This window comes from Trichechus manatus, unplaced genomic scaffold, assembly GCF_000243295.1.
Source record: "Trichechus manatus latirostris isolate Lorelei unplaced genomic scaffold, TriManLat1.0 scaffold00040, whole genome shotgun sequence".
NCBI classification, from domain to species: domain Eukaryota; kingdom Metazoa; phylum Chordata; class Mammalia; order Sirenia; family Trichechidae; genus Trichechus; species Trichechus manatus.
Window position 1 is genome coordinate 19,555,712 of NW_004443976.1, and position 18,291 is coordinate 19,574,002.

The following is an 18,291-nucleotide window of genomic DNA, read 5'->3' on the forward strand; positions in this document are numbered from 1 at the left end:
ATTGAAAAGGTTAATCCTGGACATAAACTTAAATTCTATTTTAAGCTAAGCTGCAACTAGGTTTGAAGACTGCCTCTGCCTTCTACAAAAGACAAGCTGGCTTCCTGTGAAAGTTTAATTGCTTGTGACACAAAGAGTATAGAGATCTTGTTTATGTCAATAATCTTGTTATCTTAACTGCTCTCAGGCAATTCATCCTGTGAATCCCTAGGCCCTAACTCACTCCCTCCTAGCCAGATGGGCAATATTCACATTTCAAAAGGTTTCAAGTTAGAGCTGAAGCAATCTCCTTCCTAACCAAATGGTCAACTTTTACATTTCAAGGACTCTAACTAGGGTTGAACTGGCTGGACTACAATCAATCATAAACCTCCACATCAGAAATGTTTATGTGCTTGTTTTAGAAATACTGCTTTATGGCCATCTAAGACACTCCACTGTTCCCACCCTGTCTGGACCATGGGAGAATGAAGAAAACTGAAGACACAGGGAAAGATCAGTCCAAAGGACTAATGGACCACAACTACCACAGTATCCACCAGACTGAGTCCAGCGTAACTAGATGTTGCCCGGCTACCACCACTGACTGCTGACAGGGATCACAACAGAGGGTTCCAGACAGAGCTGGAGAAAAATGCAGAACAAAATTCAAACTCACAAAAAAACATCAGACTCTGGAGAAACCCGAGAGCATGGCCTCTGGACACGCTTTTAATTCAGTACTGAAGTCACTCCTGAGGTTCACCCTTCAGCCAAAGATTAGACAGGCCCATAAAACAAACAATAATACATGTAGCTCAACCATGTATATGAGACTAAATGGACACACTAGCCCAGGGGAAAGGACAAGAAGGCAGGAGGGGACAGGAAACCTGGATGAATGCAAATAGGGAAATCAAGCTCGAGAAGGGGAGAATACTGACACGTCATGGGGTTGGCAATCAATGCCACAAAACAATATGTGTATTAATTGTTTAATGAGAAACTAATTTGCTCTGTAAACTCTCATCTAATGCACAATTTAAAAAATATACTGCTTTTGTCAATTTGTTGAGAAATAAGAGATAGATGTAAGGTGAGAAACTGATGTTAGAAAAGTTTGTAGTTTGACAACCCCTTGTAAATTTTTCCTTCCTATCCCTGCAGTCGCTTGATGTGAAACCACTTTGCCTTTGTTTGCTCTGCCTGATAAATAAATACCTCACAGCTTTCCCTGCAAGCCGGAACACACGCTGCCTTTTGTTTGAGTGCCTGTGTTATTCTCTATTTCGCGAAACGATCTTACTTGTTTTGTTTTCCCTTTAATAAAATTCTTTGTTATAACTTCCAGCGGAGTATCAGTCTAGCGTTTTCACTAGGACAAACAGCCATACAAAATGATATTGGAAATAAAAGGATTTAGTAGGATGACCACTTAAAAACAATATAAAAATCAATCTTTCCTATATTTCAGAGATAAGAAGAAAATATAACAGAAAAAAGACCCCAGCAGCCAAACCCACCCAAATGTTAGGATTAAATGTAATAAAATACAGAATATAAGCCAATTATAAGATTTTACTGACAGATCTATAGCAGAAGCCTTTTAAGAGATTTACCATGCTTCTAGATAGGAGGTTTATAAAGATTTTTATTGGAACTGAACAAAATCATTTCGAACTTAATTTGGAAAATAAATGGGTGAGAATATCTAGGAAACATTCAAACATAAGAATGATAAGAGGAGACCTGCATTGCCAGATATTAAAATGTATTATAAAAGTATACTTACTAAAGCAGTACAGTTCAGGTGTCAAAGTAAACAGACTAATGGAACAAAATAAAAAGCACAGTAACAGAAATAAAAGCATTTGGAATATGATCAAAGAGACATTTAAAATCAATGGGAGCCAAAAGGTAAAAACAGCCCAAGTGTCCATCAGCAAATGAATGGGTAAACAAAGTGTGGTATATACATACAATGAAATATTATTCAGCTATAAGAAGGAATGAACTTTTGATATATACGACAACACAGATGAGCCTTAAAAACATTATGCCAAGTGAAATAATCCAGACGTGAAAGAACAAATACTGTATGATTCCACTTACATGAAACATCTAGAATAGGCAAATTCACAGAGACCTCCTAGAGACGGAAAGTAGATCACAGGATATCAGGAGCTGGGGGGAATGGGGAAGTTGGGGAGTCATTACTTAATGGGCACATGTAGTGGTATCTCATTGTGGTTTTAATTTGTATTTCCCTGATGAATAATGATATTGAGCATCTTTCTTGTCTTTACTTACCATCTATGTATCTTCTTTGGTGAAATATCTGTCCAAATCTTTTGTTCATTTTTTATTAGATTGTCTTTTTTTTTTTAATTGAGGTATAATATATGGACAGTAAAATTTATCCTTCTTAACGTATAGTTCTATAAGTTTTGACAAACATATACAGTTACATAAATACCACCACAATCTAGATATAAAACAGTTCTATCACTCCCAAAAACTCCCTCATGCCCCTTTGTAGTCAATCTCTCTTCCTCCACAGTTCCTGGCAACCACTGGTCTGATTTCTGTCACTTAGACATTCTAGCAGTTGAAATTCATCTACATTGTTGCATGTATCAGTAGCTCATTCCTTTTTATTTCTGAACAGATTTCCGTTTACAGATATATCAGTTTGTCGCTTGGGTTGTTTCAAGTTTTGGGCAATTATGAATACATCCATTATAAACATTCACTTAGCGGTTTTTGCATAATTGTAAATTTTCATTTAATTTGGGTAAATACCCAGGAATGGGATTGCTGGGTTGCATGGTAAGCACATGCTCAACTTTATAAGATACTGCCAATTGTTTTCCAAGGTGGTTGTACTAAAAGAGCAGTACCATTTTGCATGTCCACCATCAGTTATGAGCATTCTAATTGCTCCACATCCCTGCCAGCACTTGGTATTGTTAGGTATGTTTTTTGTTTTTTTAAGGTTTTTTTTTTTGCCATTCTAATAGATATGTACCTCACTGTGGTTTTAATTTGTATTTCCCTGATGTCTAATGATGTTAATTAGGCAGTCTATATATCTTCTTTGGTGAAGGGTATGTTCAAATCTTTTGCCCATTTTTTCAAAATCGGGTTGTTTGTTTTCTTATTATTGAGTGGGAGGGTTCTTTCTGTACTCTGGACACAAGTCCTTTATTGGATGTGTTTTACAAATATTTTCTCCCAGTCTGTGATTTGATTCTATTTTTGTATTAAAAAATATATATGCATAGAAAGTCTGAAATGATATTCACTAAAATGTTAACAGTAAAAATATTATGGGTGATAATCCCTTTCTCATGATTTTCTATATTTTCTACAACAAATATGTTTCATTTGGGTATTACAATCAAAAACAATCCAGAGATTGACAAACTACAGCCCATAGCCTATTTTTATATGTCCCTTAAGCTAAAAACGGTTTTTACATTTTTTAAAGGCTCTACCAAAAAAAAAAAGAAGAAGAATATGTAATAGAGACCTTATGTGGACCAAAAAGCCTATACTATTTATTATCTGGCCTTTTGAAAGAAAAAGTCAGCAACCTCTGTACTAACCAATGGATCTTCCAAACTGTTTCCAGCTTATATCTCATTACATACTACAAAGTAAAAAATTGAATTTCAAAACCAAATCTTAATATTGTAAAAGTAATCTTTTTTTTTTTTTTTAACATTTAAATTACTCTTCTCCCTGGTGCCATGGCTCAAAAACATAACAATAGCTATACTAATTCCTCTCACACCACCTTACTCCTCAAGAATACACTTTCAACTTCAAATAAAATAAATGAAGTTCACCTTTTTGATCAAATTTAAACATTCCAAACATTTATATTTGCTATTAAAAATTTAATAATATAAACAAAAATCCAGAAATTTTGAGGTTTGCCCTTCATGTTTTACTACAATAACCTAAACTTTAACAATAAAAGAACAAAGGCAATTTCTATATTGCCTGATCTTCTCCCATCCTCAAAAAATACAACACATCCCTCATACAGCTGATCTAACATAATATAAATAATTCATTATTATGAGGACTATTTTCCATCAGTCTGAGAAACTCTTGTTTTAAACGCTTAGATTTATAATAACATGTATTATTAACATATATCTTTGCTAAAACCAGATAACTAAGATATATGAGATATCTCATTGCATTATGACACATTAATGGAGCTAACATTTAGGTTAAAAAAATTCTATTGTCTGTATCTTTCATCACTCCTTCAAAACTTGTTTCTATTATATTTATCTTTATAAATATAGTTTTCAAAGATTTATCCACAAAGATGTACATTGCAGGTTTTGCTTATGATATTAAAAACTAGAAACAAATGTCCAACAACTGAGGACTAGCTAATGGGCCTCAGCTTGCTATGAAGAAGTAAACAACCTGGGGCCAATACACAGAGGCCATCTTTGGCTCATTTACATAACAAGCCCCAGTCTCAAAGCTGGAATCCTGAGGCAGCAGGGGCCGCAGTGGCTGGTCAGGCATCTAAAATTATGAGAGGAATTCTTCTCTATGATCAAAGAAACTGTGGCCCAAAGAGTATTATCTGGGGGTTGAGAGGGATTCCCGATAGGTTCTTTTCCCTTTCAACTCTCCCACCACTTAGTCTTGGAGGCAGACTCGGTCACAGGAAGTGAGGCAACGCAGGAAACTAAAGCCCTGGCTTTCTAACCAGAGGATCAAGAGACTTGGGAGTCCTTGGGAGCCGAGGACAGTTGGTGAAACCACAGAGGGAGGGAAGCTTGAGAAAGAAATCCCATAGTTTTCCATAAATTCCTGGCCCCTCCGTGAACCACACCTGTGTGGTTATGACCCTAAACAGCAAAAAACAAACAAACAAACAAAAATCCATGCCTAGATATAATAAAACTGCTAGAAACCAAAGACAAAGAAAGAAAAACTTGAAAGCAGCCAGAGAAAAACGATGCATTTATACAGGGGAACAACAATTCAAAAACTAATTTCTTTTCAGAAGGACGAAGACCAGAAGGCACCGCCATGAAAATTTTTAAGCACTCAAAAAACCCAACAAAAACCTGCTAACCCAATTTCATATCCAGTGAAAATATCCTTCAGGAATGAAGGCAAAATAGACATTCTCACTGAAGGAAAACTAAAAGAATTGTTTTCAAACTGCTTGCAAAACTGCTTTAAAGAATTGCTAAAGAAAGCTCTTCCGGTAGAAGAAATGATACCAGAGAGAAACATGGAACTCTGGGAATGAAGAAGGAGCAACAGAAATGATAAATATCTGGATAAATATAATAGACTATTTTTCTCTTAAGTTCTTTAAAATGTGTATAATCGTTGGAAGTAAAATGATAACACTGTCTGGTGGGGTTTGCAATGTATATAGATATAATACATATGACAACCACAACATAAAGGGGGAAGGTAAAGGATCTATGTAGTGGTAAGGTTTGTACATTCCTCTTGAAGTGGTAAAATAGATCTATGAAAAGAAAGAAAAAAAAATTTATGAAAAGTTAAGTATGTACACTATAATTCCTAAAACAACTACCAGAATAAACAATACAAAGAGATATAGTAAGAAACACAATAGATAAATTAAAATGAAATACTAAAAAATATTTAAATACTCCAATAGAGGGCAGAAAGGGAAAATAGCAGAATGAACAACAGGACAAACAGAAAAATAATAAATTAGTAGGTCTAATCCAAACCTATCAATAATTATATTCAATGTAAATGGTGTAAATACATCAATTAAAAGATAGAGATTGTCATCTAATTGAATTAAAATACAAGACCCAACGATATGCTGTCTACAGGAAACTCATTTTTAAGTATAATAGTATAGATAAGTTAAAAGTAAAACGATAAAGATATACCATGCAAACAGAAATCAAAAGAAAGATGGAGTGACTGTATTAGTATCACATAAAGTAGATCTGAAAGCAAGGAAAAGTGCCAGGGATAGAGAGGGACATTACATAATGATAAAAAGGTCAATTCACCAAGATAATATAATAATCCTAAATGTGTATACACCTAATAACAGAGCTTCAAGACACACGAAACAAAAACTAAAAGGAAAAAGGGACAAATCCACAATTATAACTGGAGACTTCAACATTCCTCTCTCAGTGATCAACAGAACTAGTAGACAGTAAATCAACAAGGATAGAAAAGAATTCAACACTTAAAAAAAAAAATCAACTAATTAGATCTAAATGACATTTATAGTATACACCACCAACAGCAGAATACACATTCTTTTTAAGAGTATATCCTGGATCATAAAACAAACTTAACAAATATAAAAGAACCGAAATCATACAAAGTATGTTCTCTGTCCATGATGGAATTAAATCAATAAGATATCTAGAAAATATCCTTCTCTCAATTCAATCCCATAAAAGTAAAACACATTTCTCTGAGTCTATAATAATAAACTATTCCAGGAAGGCAATTAGTGAGTTGGGATATTGTCTTAGTTATCTAGTACTGCTATAACAGAAATACCACAAGTGGATGGCTTTAACAAATAGAAATCTATTCCCTCACAGTTTAGAAGGCTAGAAGTCTGAATTCAGGATGCCAGCTCCAGGGGAAGGCTTTCTCTCTGTCGGCTCTGGGGGAAGGTCCTTGTCATCAATCTTTCCCTAGTCTAGGGACTTTTCAGAGCAGGGACCCTGGGTCCAAAGGACATGCTCCCTCTTCTTGCTTGGTGGTCATGAGGTCCCCCTGACTCTGCTCGCTTCTCTTTTGTATCTCAAAATAAACTGACTCAAGATACAACTTAATCTTGTAGATTGAATTCTGCCTTATTAACATAACTACATCTAATCCTGCCTCATTAACATCATAGAAGCAGGATTTATAGCACATAGGAAAATCACATCAGATGACAAAATGGTGGATAATCACACAATACTAGGAATCATGGCCTAGCCAAGTTGACACACATTTTTGGGGGACACAATTCAATCCATAACAGATATATACATTAAACTCTTTTTCTAAACTCACAGGAACTAATCAATGTCAGTAGAGTGGCAAAGTAACTTTTATTTTGTAAGACAAAAAAGCTATCTGAACTATAGAATATCAAAAAGTCTTTAATCACCAACTTCAAGTTATGCTTTATAAATTACTTTAAAAAAAAATCATCTAAAATCCTGGTAACAAATGGGGATATTAATTGTCTGTTATGAATAATTTAAGAATTTTTTGTGGGATGCCACAAACAGTCCTTATTTGCCATCTGTGTTAAACTTAAACATTCATTTTTCCAATACTAAATGTCAAAGACTGTATAATAAGTAGTCTTAACTAGGTAGCTGGTTCAGATTTGTTGTCTTGATTTTTTCCTCAACAAAATCTACTTACATGAAGCTAGAGTTTGCTATATAGGGAACAGCCACGGATCTACAGCTAGGGCTGACATTACTGACAGCTGCAGCTACTGCCAGATTCAGTTAACACATTTGTTTATTTTTTTAAGCTATGTCATGTGGCTCAACATAGACTAAAGGAAGAAGTATCAGATTTCAGAACAACATTTTTATCCAGCCAAGGAAATTCTTAGTTTGGAGAGTAAACATTCAGTTATAGGCATTTTTCAAAGAAATAACGTACTTTACTACAGTATAAGGGATCTGCTAATTTATCCTACTTATTAGCAATCATAAATAAGCAAGCCTCTATTCTCCATTAATCTCTCAAGGGGCTGTCTACACCAATGATTTTCAACTTTTTCATTCATACTAAAATAGTTTTGGTATCCAAAAGTTTTCATCTTAAGATTCATAGTTGTAAACAATTTAATTTCCTGCATAATATAAATTTTGATATGTTTAAATAAAACTTTTACATAATTATTTTAAATGCATCCAAATAAATAAAAATACCATAGAGATTTGGTATCTAGAATCACCTATTTAAAAATTCCATGGACAAACTCTTCAAAACTGTACAAAACTTTACAAACTCTACAAAACTGTAGGAATTTTACATCTTCCCTTTTTCTCCTTGAACTTTTATTTTCATTCCACTTCCCCCAAAGAATGTTATCTGAATTTGATACACTTGTAGGCTTGAGAGTCTTTCATTGATCATCCTGTAATACTTCAATCTATTACATGTGTTTGTGTGTATTTAAATTTTTCTTAATTTCCAATGACCATAATGCCCTAGGTATTAAATTTTGCCTTCTGGACTGAATTATTACAGTAACCACTGGTATTATAAAAACAGCACAGTTTTATCAAAATTATAATAAATAATAAACATAAATAATAATTACTGAAAATATACCTTTCGGTGAGAAGTTTGGGGTGATGCTTTTATGACAAACCATTAATCGTCAAATTGTTCCCTTCGTTTTGGTGCCTTGGAAGTTTGTAAAACTCTTCGGCTATGTACCCTAGTATGATTAAGATGGGTCGAAACGTATGCCTGTCTTTGTCAAGTGGGAAAAGGGGATCTGAGATAGAACTTCCACAACAGGCATCTTTCTCAGGCAGATCAATTTTAGGAAAGAGCAGGTATGGAAACGGAAGATCTAGACATTGACTTCCTTAAAGCTATCCAAACTAATTGGTCTTCCCCCTCCTCACCACTCAGGTATACATACCCCAGTTTGAAGACCACTGATCTGGAACATCTCTTCCACTCACAAGGGAAACTGACAAATCGTATACATTTTGCTTTTAAATCTACCTACCAATCCAGAGTTTCCTAGGCTCAGAAAAAATTGACTGCAGTGCGAAATCTACCATACTTTTACTCCTTTACCAGTTTCAAAGAACAAGATGCAAAATATAACAATTAGGAATCTGTCTAGTACCACGACAAATTGTGATCAATACTAATTGTTACAGGTGGCTAAATCTTCTGATCAAAGATCTACTCATACTGATTAAATTTTTTCAATCCATTTGTCTCATACCTAATCTTCATATCTTTAAGATACTCAGATAAAAATATTCATTTTTACGGTACCAGTCTCTAGAGGGGTAGAGGATACTTAAATAAATTAAACTTTTCATTCTAAGATAGGGTTACTAATGATTTACTCTTACATCTCAAGCAGAAAGTCAGTAGAAAAAGCGTAGTCACTTCTTCAGTGTTAAGACTTAAATACAGCGCAGGTCAACCATAAAGTGTCAAATTGTATTCTACAGGATCCTAGAAATCTATTACAGGAAAAACTGCAATGTGTGTTTTTCATTTGTTTTTTTAATCAAGAAAGTATAGGAATTTAGGTAAGCAATTTCTACTCTATATTTAAATTTGGAGCTTAATGTTATTTAATAAAACTACTTCAAAGGATAGTGAGACATGGTCAACTTTGACTTTTGTGAACAATGTCTTTACAGACAATGAGTCATTAAATGATAATTTTGTACTCGAGATATTTTTAAAAGCTAATGAGCATGAGGTTCAAAAAACTTTCAAGTGGAAAATTTGGGCTAAACGAACAAAAAAAAAAAAAATAGAGTTTGCCTTTTAAAAAAATTTCCCCATATTCCTGGTCTTTAAATTCAAGTTTACTTTGACCAAAAATTAACTGTACTTGGTCTTTGTATTCTCAGCAAGTTACCTTGTGAAAATCTATTTCCTTCACCACTCCCACTGAATATACATTTGCTAATGATATGATTCTACAAAGTTAAACTAAATTACACAGCTCTGTGTCTGTTTGCAGTTCTAACTTGGTCAACACTATCTCTCACATGTCTCTTTGAACTGCATTTCCTATAGTGCAGGAAAAAAAAAAGTACATGTAATTTTCAAACTCATTTTTAAACACCTGATTTGACGATTTGGGGGCCAAATCCCAAAGCAGGGTTTGGTTCTCAACCTTCATGTACATCTATTATCACATTACAAAATATACAGCTACACTGCTCCTAAAGGTGATATTTTTCTTAGGTTGTAATTCAGTTTACTAAAGCAAACCTGTGACTCAAGTAGAAGAAAATATTCTGCTTGGAGTATTATTTTACCTTCTTGCTTTCCTTTAAAATTAGGCAGCACTTGGATTAAAAAAAGAGAGAGAGAGAAAGGAAGAATGAGATCCAACCAGCTCCTTAATGTACAATGCGATGCCTCAGGATCAGGTAAGACCAAAAGTACTTTACTAATACACATGTGATTATCAATAGTACCTTAAAACATGAACAGGCTGAGAATTAATATCTGAATTATTAACATTCCTTAAAGAAAATACCCTAGAACAAAATGCAGAAGTACATTCACTTTGGAGGTGAAAAAGCACCCATCTGTTCATTTATATATATGTTCTAGTCGAAATCCTGGCTCTAAGTAATTAAATTATGCCAGGAAACAATATCAACTCAATTTTCAAAATCATGTATACTGCCATATGCTTTCCAAATGTCTCCTACCTCCTAAATCTCTCTCTCTCACTCACTCATCTTGACCTCTCTCTCAAGCTCCAGAGTTTATACATATGACTACCGCATCAAACCTAACACACTTATCCCTACCACCTCCAGTTTCCACTCCTCTCCTATTAAAAGAGAAAACACGCACAAACAAGCTCCTCTGATTAATTTTTCCCATTCCCATTATCATTCTTTCTCATTCAGGCTCAAAAACCTCAGTCATATCTCTAGTTCCTTCCTCACCTTGACATTCTGTTCTACCATCTAACTGGTGGTCAACTTTTCAATTCTTCTTGCACAATTTCTTATTTATCTCATACTCCCTTTTCATTCCTACAACATATCTCTAGACAAAGCCCTTATCTCCAAAAGAGACCTCCCTCCAAATGACTGCAAAAACCTCCCTAGTCTCCCTTTCTCTAGGGCTTTTCCGCCAGCGATACATCTTGCATAAAGATAACTCCAAAATGAATAGCATCACTTTGTCCTTATTATCAAAGAATACACATTCTAGCAGGAGACACAAACAACTACTAATAACACGAGTGGATAAGCATTATACTGATGATATAACAAAAAGCTACAGGAGGGAAGGTGAGTGAGTTACTACAGGGGAAATTTCAGAGGTTACAGCTGAACCAGAGAAAAGCCCAGACTGAATATCTCAAGGGACACGTAGTCCTGTGCGTACTGAATGGCAGAGGAGAGGCAGGAGATGAGGCTAGAAATGTATATGTGAGCCAGACTGTGGGATCTTCAACATCATGCTAAGAAGTTCAGAAGTGATCCTATTAAAATGTGAAACCAGCAAAGATGTAAGAATCCTTTATTCTCAGTTTTTGTAAGTTTGCTGTTCTTTTTTTAATGTATAATTTTAAAGACAAAGTACCAAAAGCACTAACAGAATCAGACACATCTTCTGTAAGTGGGATAACTGGTAAGTTAATTTACTCATCTACACATCAGCTTAGTAAACAGATCCTGCAGAAATATTACCTATGCAGAGTATTCTGTACATGTTGATTAGGTCAGATTTGTTTATTTATTTTATTCAAATCCACTGTATCCTTACTGTTATTTATGTCTTTATGATCTAATAATTACTGAGACAGTCATGTTTAAAATCTCCTACTATATTTATGGATTTATCCATTTAATATCAGATATTGTATTTTTCAGTTCTAGACTATTCATTTGATTCTTGTTTGTTTTAAATAGTTTCTAATTTTCTGGTGTTAATTTCTGGTGAATTTATAACACCCTATTTAATAACAGAAAACACTCCTCCAGAATAACATTTCAGTCAATTTTGGGGCCAAATCTAACCTTTTGTGCTGGTTCAAAACAGTTTGGTAGTTATTCTATTCATTCTGAAGAGTAATTTTTGTGTGACGGACAAAACTGGTTACATTTTTATTGGTAATTTGATTTTATCATTTTCCCCATGCTCTGCTTTTTTCACCAGCAATCTACTTCAGCCAAATGCACCTCAATATTTAGAGAATCAACTCATGGGCAACTAACAACAACAAAGTGCTGTTCAGTTTGACCTCCACTTCAAGCAGAGAAAGGCTGCCCACGTGATCAAAGGAGTTTATAGCCACAGGAAAACAGAATGGGTTACATTACATGCTATCTTGCCACATTCTACAACTGACTATAGTATAAAAGTTAAGAGAAGAAAGTTTGATAAATACACAGAACATTTTCTTCTTCTTCCAGAAGGGGAAAAAAAGGATAATTACAGTTTGAAAAAGCACACAGTGGCTTAAAAAGACATAAATACAAAGCCTATATGGCAGCTGTCCTGACTAATCATAGAATGCACAGACTCACATGAGCAACACATACACCCGACAACCATATTTCTGACCAATTTCCTGTCTCGATACTTTATATGATAGGGAAGGCAGCCTAAAAGTAAGTCAACTGAGATAAATATTTATGGCTTGGTTTCTACTAGAAATGATTCAGACATAAACAAGCCTGGGCAAAAGAAAAACCTCAAGCAATAAGTTATCACATGAAACTTGTATTTTATTCCTATTTAGAATTTGAAAATAAATCAAGTTTATTATAGGGTGATCAAGAATAGTGCTTTTTTTCCTGAGGTTCACCCTTCCACCAAAGATTAGATGGGCCCATAAAACAACATGAGACTAAACGGGCACCCCAGCCCAGGGCAAGGGCGAGAAGGCAGGAAGGGCCTGGAAAGCTGGTAATGGGGAACCCAAGGTCGAGAGGGGAGAGTGCTGACGTGTCGTGGGGCTGGAAACCAATGTCACAAAACAATATGTGTATTAACTGTTTAATGAGAAACTGGTTTGCTCTGTAAACCTTCATCTAAAGAACAGTTTAAAAAAAACATAGTGCTTTTTCAAACTGCAGATTATGATCTACTAATGGGTTGTGAAATATGTCAGTGGGTTCAGATAAGCTTTTTTTAAAAAACGACATAAAACAGACTAGAAGGGATAACACTAGAAATTTGTTGCAATACTTACTGCTTCATGATATTGTTTCAGTTTTATATACACACATATATAAAATGTATGCAAATGAATGAAAGGTACTTCATACTGTAGGTCACAATAAAAAAAAAAAAAGTTTGAAAAATACTCATCTAGGATCTACCAGTAAGTAAGCTTATTTTCTCAGAGAAGAGAAATTAGGAAATTATAAATAGAAATTACAAATTTCTACGAAATTATCTAGTCTAAGATTATCTAAGATTTTAAATAACTATGTGTTCATTTTTCAGATGCCAGGAATTCACTGGTTGAAAAAAGACTTACTATACACCTTCTATATACCAGGCATGGTTCTGTGTGCTAGAAGTACAAAACTGAAAAAAACAAAGTCACTGTCCTTATGACGTTTAAATTCTAGTGGAGCTAAATAGTCATGGTACCAGGTGCTAGGCTAAGAGCTTTACATACATGATCTTTTTTGGGTCTCATAATCCTATAAGGTCTAAGTTGTATTTATCTTCATTTTTTACAGATGTGGGAATTGAGGCTTAAAGAAATTAAATAACTTGTCCAAGATCAATCGCTCTCTATCTCTTTCTCTCACACACATACACACACACACACACACAGAGCTAGTCAACAGCGGAGCTAGAATTCAAACCCAAGGCAGTGAGATTCCAAAGCCCTGCTCTTAACTACTATAATTACACTACCTTCTAGAGTCTTCCTATCTGCAGGAAAATAAAATATAACAACTTTCTGCCCAAGAAAACTTCTAAAAGTTATACAAACTGTGACCTTTGATCATATAACTTCAATTTTAGGTAGTCTTTACTGAAAGAGTTTATCTGCCCTTTTTCAACTTTCATAAGTTGAAAGAGGGTAATTCTTAAAAGTTGACCTAAACTACAGTTCAGTTTCATTAAATTTGCTTTGGAATAAACATACTAAACCAATAGCTGATTTTTATAATGTCTTCAAAACTGTGAAGAAAGAAAAAACAATGGTAGACAAAGGCATACAAATCAGTACATTGTGATTTTAAAAAAAAAAAAAAGGTCTGCTCCCTGAAGAAGTCCAGCTAAGGCTCTCACAGTAACAGGCTTTAGCAGAGGAGTGAGACTGACTATTCACAGGCCTTACCAGGATGGTCACTCCCTAGGTGGATTCTACAGGTTTGAGAGACATGTTGAAAGAGGCAAGGCCCACCCACATAGGCAGCTAGATATCCTGAGTCAACCTTGGCAATGAACTTGAGGTGGTGCAGGCCAGATCACTGTCACATCCCCCGCTACTATTATACAGTCTGATCCTGGACAGCAGGAACTGTTACTGTTTTGCTCACACTGTATCCCCATGACCGCATACAGTGTATGAGACGTGGCAAGTGCTCAGTAAATATTTGCTAAATGATTACGTACATGCCCTTGCACAAGTTATTTCCTCTCTTAGACCTTAAATTCCAGTGAAGAGGGTTCATTGATCAATATATTCATGTTCAGCTCTGAAAGTCTATACTTCTTTGAGATAGGATTCCAAAACACATCACGCAGAGCATTAGTAAAATTACTCCAGGGCATCCAGGTTTGAATACATGCCAAGTCACAAGGTTTCACAACATCTTACCGCAGTCCCACAGAAGATAAACAAAATGAACTTGCTCTGTTGAAACTATTGAAATTATCACAACCTCCTCCTCTTTGAGGAGAAAATGCTTGGTATTTGCTGAGGTATTAAGAGAAATAGGCCAGTTATACTGGAAATAGAATTAAACATGTCTCACCATTTAGCTGAAACAGGAGAAAAGTGGACGCACATAAAAACAGTCTAACAGCAGCAACATGCATCTTCTTCAAATGTTTGAAGAATCAGAATCTGATAACTTGTTTAACCAAATAATCTCTGGCCTTATCACCAAAGTACACTTACTTTCTGTGAAGGCAACACATTTACTTTTTAAATAGTATAACATAGGTTTATCTTCCTTAATTGTCAATTACTTTCTAACCATTTACAACTTTTTCCAAAAAGCAAAATTACTTCTCAACCCATTGTTTTAAGTAATATAATTTCAAATTAATGAAGCAATTTGATTATATCACAGAACAACCAGTTCACGAAGTCAGGTTTTGTTAAATATATTTGCTGATGGTACTGGTATGTCCCTGATCTAGAAAGAACTTTAAATGATTTTCAAATCACTTCTAAGTCTTATGGGATGAAAGTTTGGCTTCTAAATATTTGAAACCTCTCTGTGGATGCTTGTTATATACAAGAAACACTGGTAGAAACTATACCCTACCATTGCCATCAAGTTGATTTCGACTCATAGGGACCCTATAGAGTGATCAAAAAACTCTAGAAGGTATCAAGTCCTCAAACTTAGGACTCAATTTGGGTATACAAGGCTTGACACCAAAAGTCAAACAGAGATTTAAATAAAGGCACATTAAGAGAAATGTTATAAGGCATTTTATAATGTGACTAATTGCCAGTAAAAAGGTAAGGAAGACCTAACGCGTAATTTCACCATGGGCAGATTCTAAGAAGAGAAAAAGTTTATATTGATGACATTTCCGTGGGTTGATTTGTACCTTCTACTTACTTTCAATAAAACAGATTAAGTTTATGACAAAAACAAAAAGGTTACTAATCAAAGGGTACCAAAGGTCTAAGAAGAATAGCTGTTTTCATAACACTTAAAGAGAAAAGATAAATGATTCAAGCTTCCTTTAGCAACTTTCTTTCAAATAACATTCCATGATCATCCCATAGATTAAAATACAAAAGGAAAATGTGCCTTTATATAAAATGGAGAGATCTGGTGGTCACCACCACATTAACCAAGCTGTCCAACTACACCACTTGCAGTCTGATGCAATGTTCTTGCTGGAAAATCTGACATGAATCTTAGGAAGAAAAAAAAGTAACAAAATCCAGGATATGGGATATTCCATAGGACTCTTCAAAGGATGCACCATAATTAAGAAAAGAGGGAGTTGATAGGACTGTTCTAGATTGGGAAAACTAAAGACACACAAGAGCCAAGTGCAATGCTTGAACCTTGACTGAACCCTGGGACAGGAGGAAAAGGAGTTATAAAGGATATTTTTGGGATAATAGGGGAAATTTAAGTTATGGATAGCATGGGGGATGATAGTATTGAGTTACTGTTTATTTCTCACTTACGGTAATGGTTTGTGCAGGAGAATGTCCCCATGCTTAAAAAAAATGTATGCTGAGGTACTTAACGAGTGAAATGTCATGATATCTGCAAACTACTTTTAGATGGTTTGGCAAAAGACTGCGTGTGTGTGTGAAGACAGTGAGAGACAGCAAGAGACACAGAAAGATGGAGCATGCGGTAATAGCTAGAAAATCTAAATGAAGGATATATGGGTGTTCATGGTAGTCTTTCAACTTTACTGTGGGTATGAAAGTTTCAAAATAAAAAGAAATAAGATTTTTAAAAATTAGAATTCCTCTTTACAACTTAGAGTATATGTAAGAAAGTTAAATAAGCAAGGCGAAAAACATAGCAAATCCAGTGCTTCACATACCTTCTACATCATACCAATGGGCTCCATTTGTGATCCCATCTTTGAAAGTCTCATCTTCATCTCCTGGACAATGAGGTGCACCAGTTTTCATTATGGGGTGGTTTGAAGCATAGGCTCTTGCCAAGTATTTAAAGACTTCATCATCTGAGGTTTTGCTATAGATTCCAGTGACCTTATGTTCCGGAGAATCATCAAAAGGATAGCTTGCTACCACCGAGCCACCATGCAGATTTCCAGAAAGTACAAACCTTTCAAAACACAACCAAATCATATATCACTAAAAAAAGGCACCAAAAACAAAATGCATTTAAAAATTCCACACCATCTTTCATTAATGAGCTCAGATATCTCTCTTGAAGACCTAGAAGACAATTCTAGACCTCCAAGCTGTTATAAACAGATCACCAGCACCACCAAAAACAGAAAATGGAAAGAAAGAATTATCAATTTAACAAATTTTAGTCAAACAGTTTTTACGATTCAAGTTACCCTCAAGTAACTTGAAAGAATTCTCCCATTGTTGAAAAAACAGCTGAATAACACACTTTGAATTAATGTTTCAGGAGATATCTTATTCAGGGAATTCCAAATTCATGTATTAGGTTGAACAATACAAAATTTGCCAACATTTGATTGTTTTCTGATCTGCAAAATGACAATTTCATATAGTTTGAACTAACAGATACATTTCATAGAAAGTATGGCTGATATAAATAAATATTCACTGAATACATGAGATAGGTTAACATGTTTTTCACACTTACTGTCCAAAGAGAATTTTTAAGATAGGGAATCTAACTTAAAACAGGATGTATTTTACCTCACAGTATACTAAAGAAGAGAAGCCACAGTTGAGAAGATTCAGGGGGATAAAAAACAAACCTGGTTCACTGAGCTGCTTTCAGAGAAAAACAATACAGCACATCAAAGACTAGTCCTCCATTATATCACTGTAGAAGCAGCTCTCTTTCTAGGCCTAAAGTTTCTGACTGGACCACTAAAAATAAACTGATGTGGACACAAGGCTGCTCTCATAAAAGAAACATTTTATTATTATTATTGTACTTTAGATGAAGGTTTACCGAACAAATAGTTTCTCATTAAACAGTATACACATTGTTTTATGACAATGGTTAACAACCCCACAACGTGTCAACACTGTCCCTTCTCAACCTTGGGTTCCCTATTACTGGCTTTCCTGTCCCCTCCTGCCTTCTAGTCCTTGTCCCTGGACTGTTGTGCCCCATTAGTCTCATTTTGTTTTATGGGACTCTCTAATCTCTAGCTGAATATTGAACCTTGGGAGAGACTTCATTACTGAGATAAAAGGGTGTCCAGAAGCCATACTCTCAGGGTTTCTCTAGTCTCTGTCAGGCCAGTAAGTCTGGTCTATTTTTGTGAGTTAGAATTTTGTTCTACATTGTTCTCTAGCTCTGTCCAGGACCCTCTGTTGTGATCCCTGTCAGAGCAGTCATTGGTGGTAGCCAGGCACCATCTAGTTGTACTGGACTCAGTCTGGTGGAGGCTGTGGTAGCTGTGGTGCATTAGTCCTTTTGACTAATCTTTCCCTTGTATCTTGTTTTCTTCATTCTCCCTTGCTGCCGAAGGGGTGAGACCAGTGGAGTATCTTAGGCTGCTCACAGACTTTCAAGACCCCAGACGCTACTCATCACGGTAGAATGTAGAACATTTTCTTTATAAAATGTGTTATGCCAATTAAGCTAGATGTTCCCTGAGAGCATGGTCCCCACAGCCCTCCACCCAGCAATTCCATCCCTCAGGGAGTTTGGATGTGTCTATGGAGCTTCCATAACCTTTCCTTGTACAAGTTGTGCT

General features: G+C 35.2%; 1 protein-coding gene across 1 annotated transcript in view; it reads right to left on the reverse strand.

The window, feature by feature from the left end:
• CPD (carboxypeptidase D) overlaps positions 1 to 18,291 on the reverse strand; it is a 69,147-nt gene that overhangs the window by 44,513 nt on the left and 6,343 nt on the right. Inside the window, exon 2 of the mRNA XM_004376175.2 lies at positions 16,456 to 16,703. Within this exon, the coding sequence (XP_004376232.1) occupies positions 16,456 to 16,703 (248 nt within the window). The remainder of the gene's footprint in view (positions 1 to 16,455; positions 16,704 to 18,291) is intronic.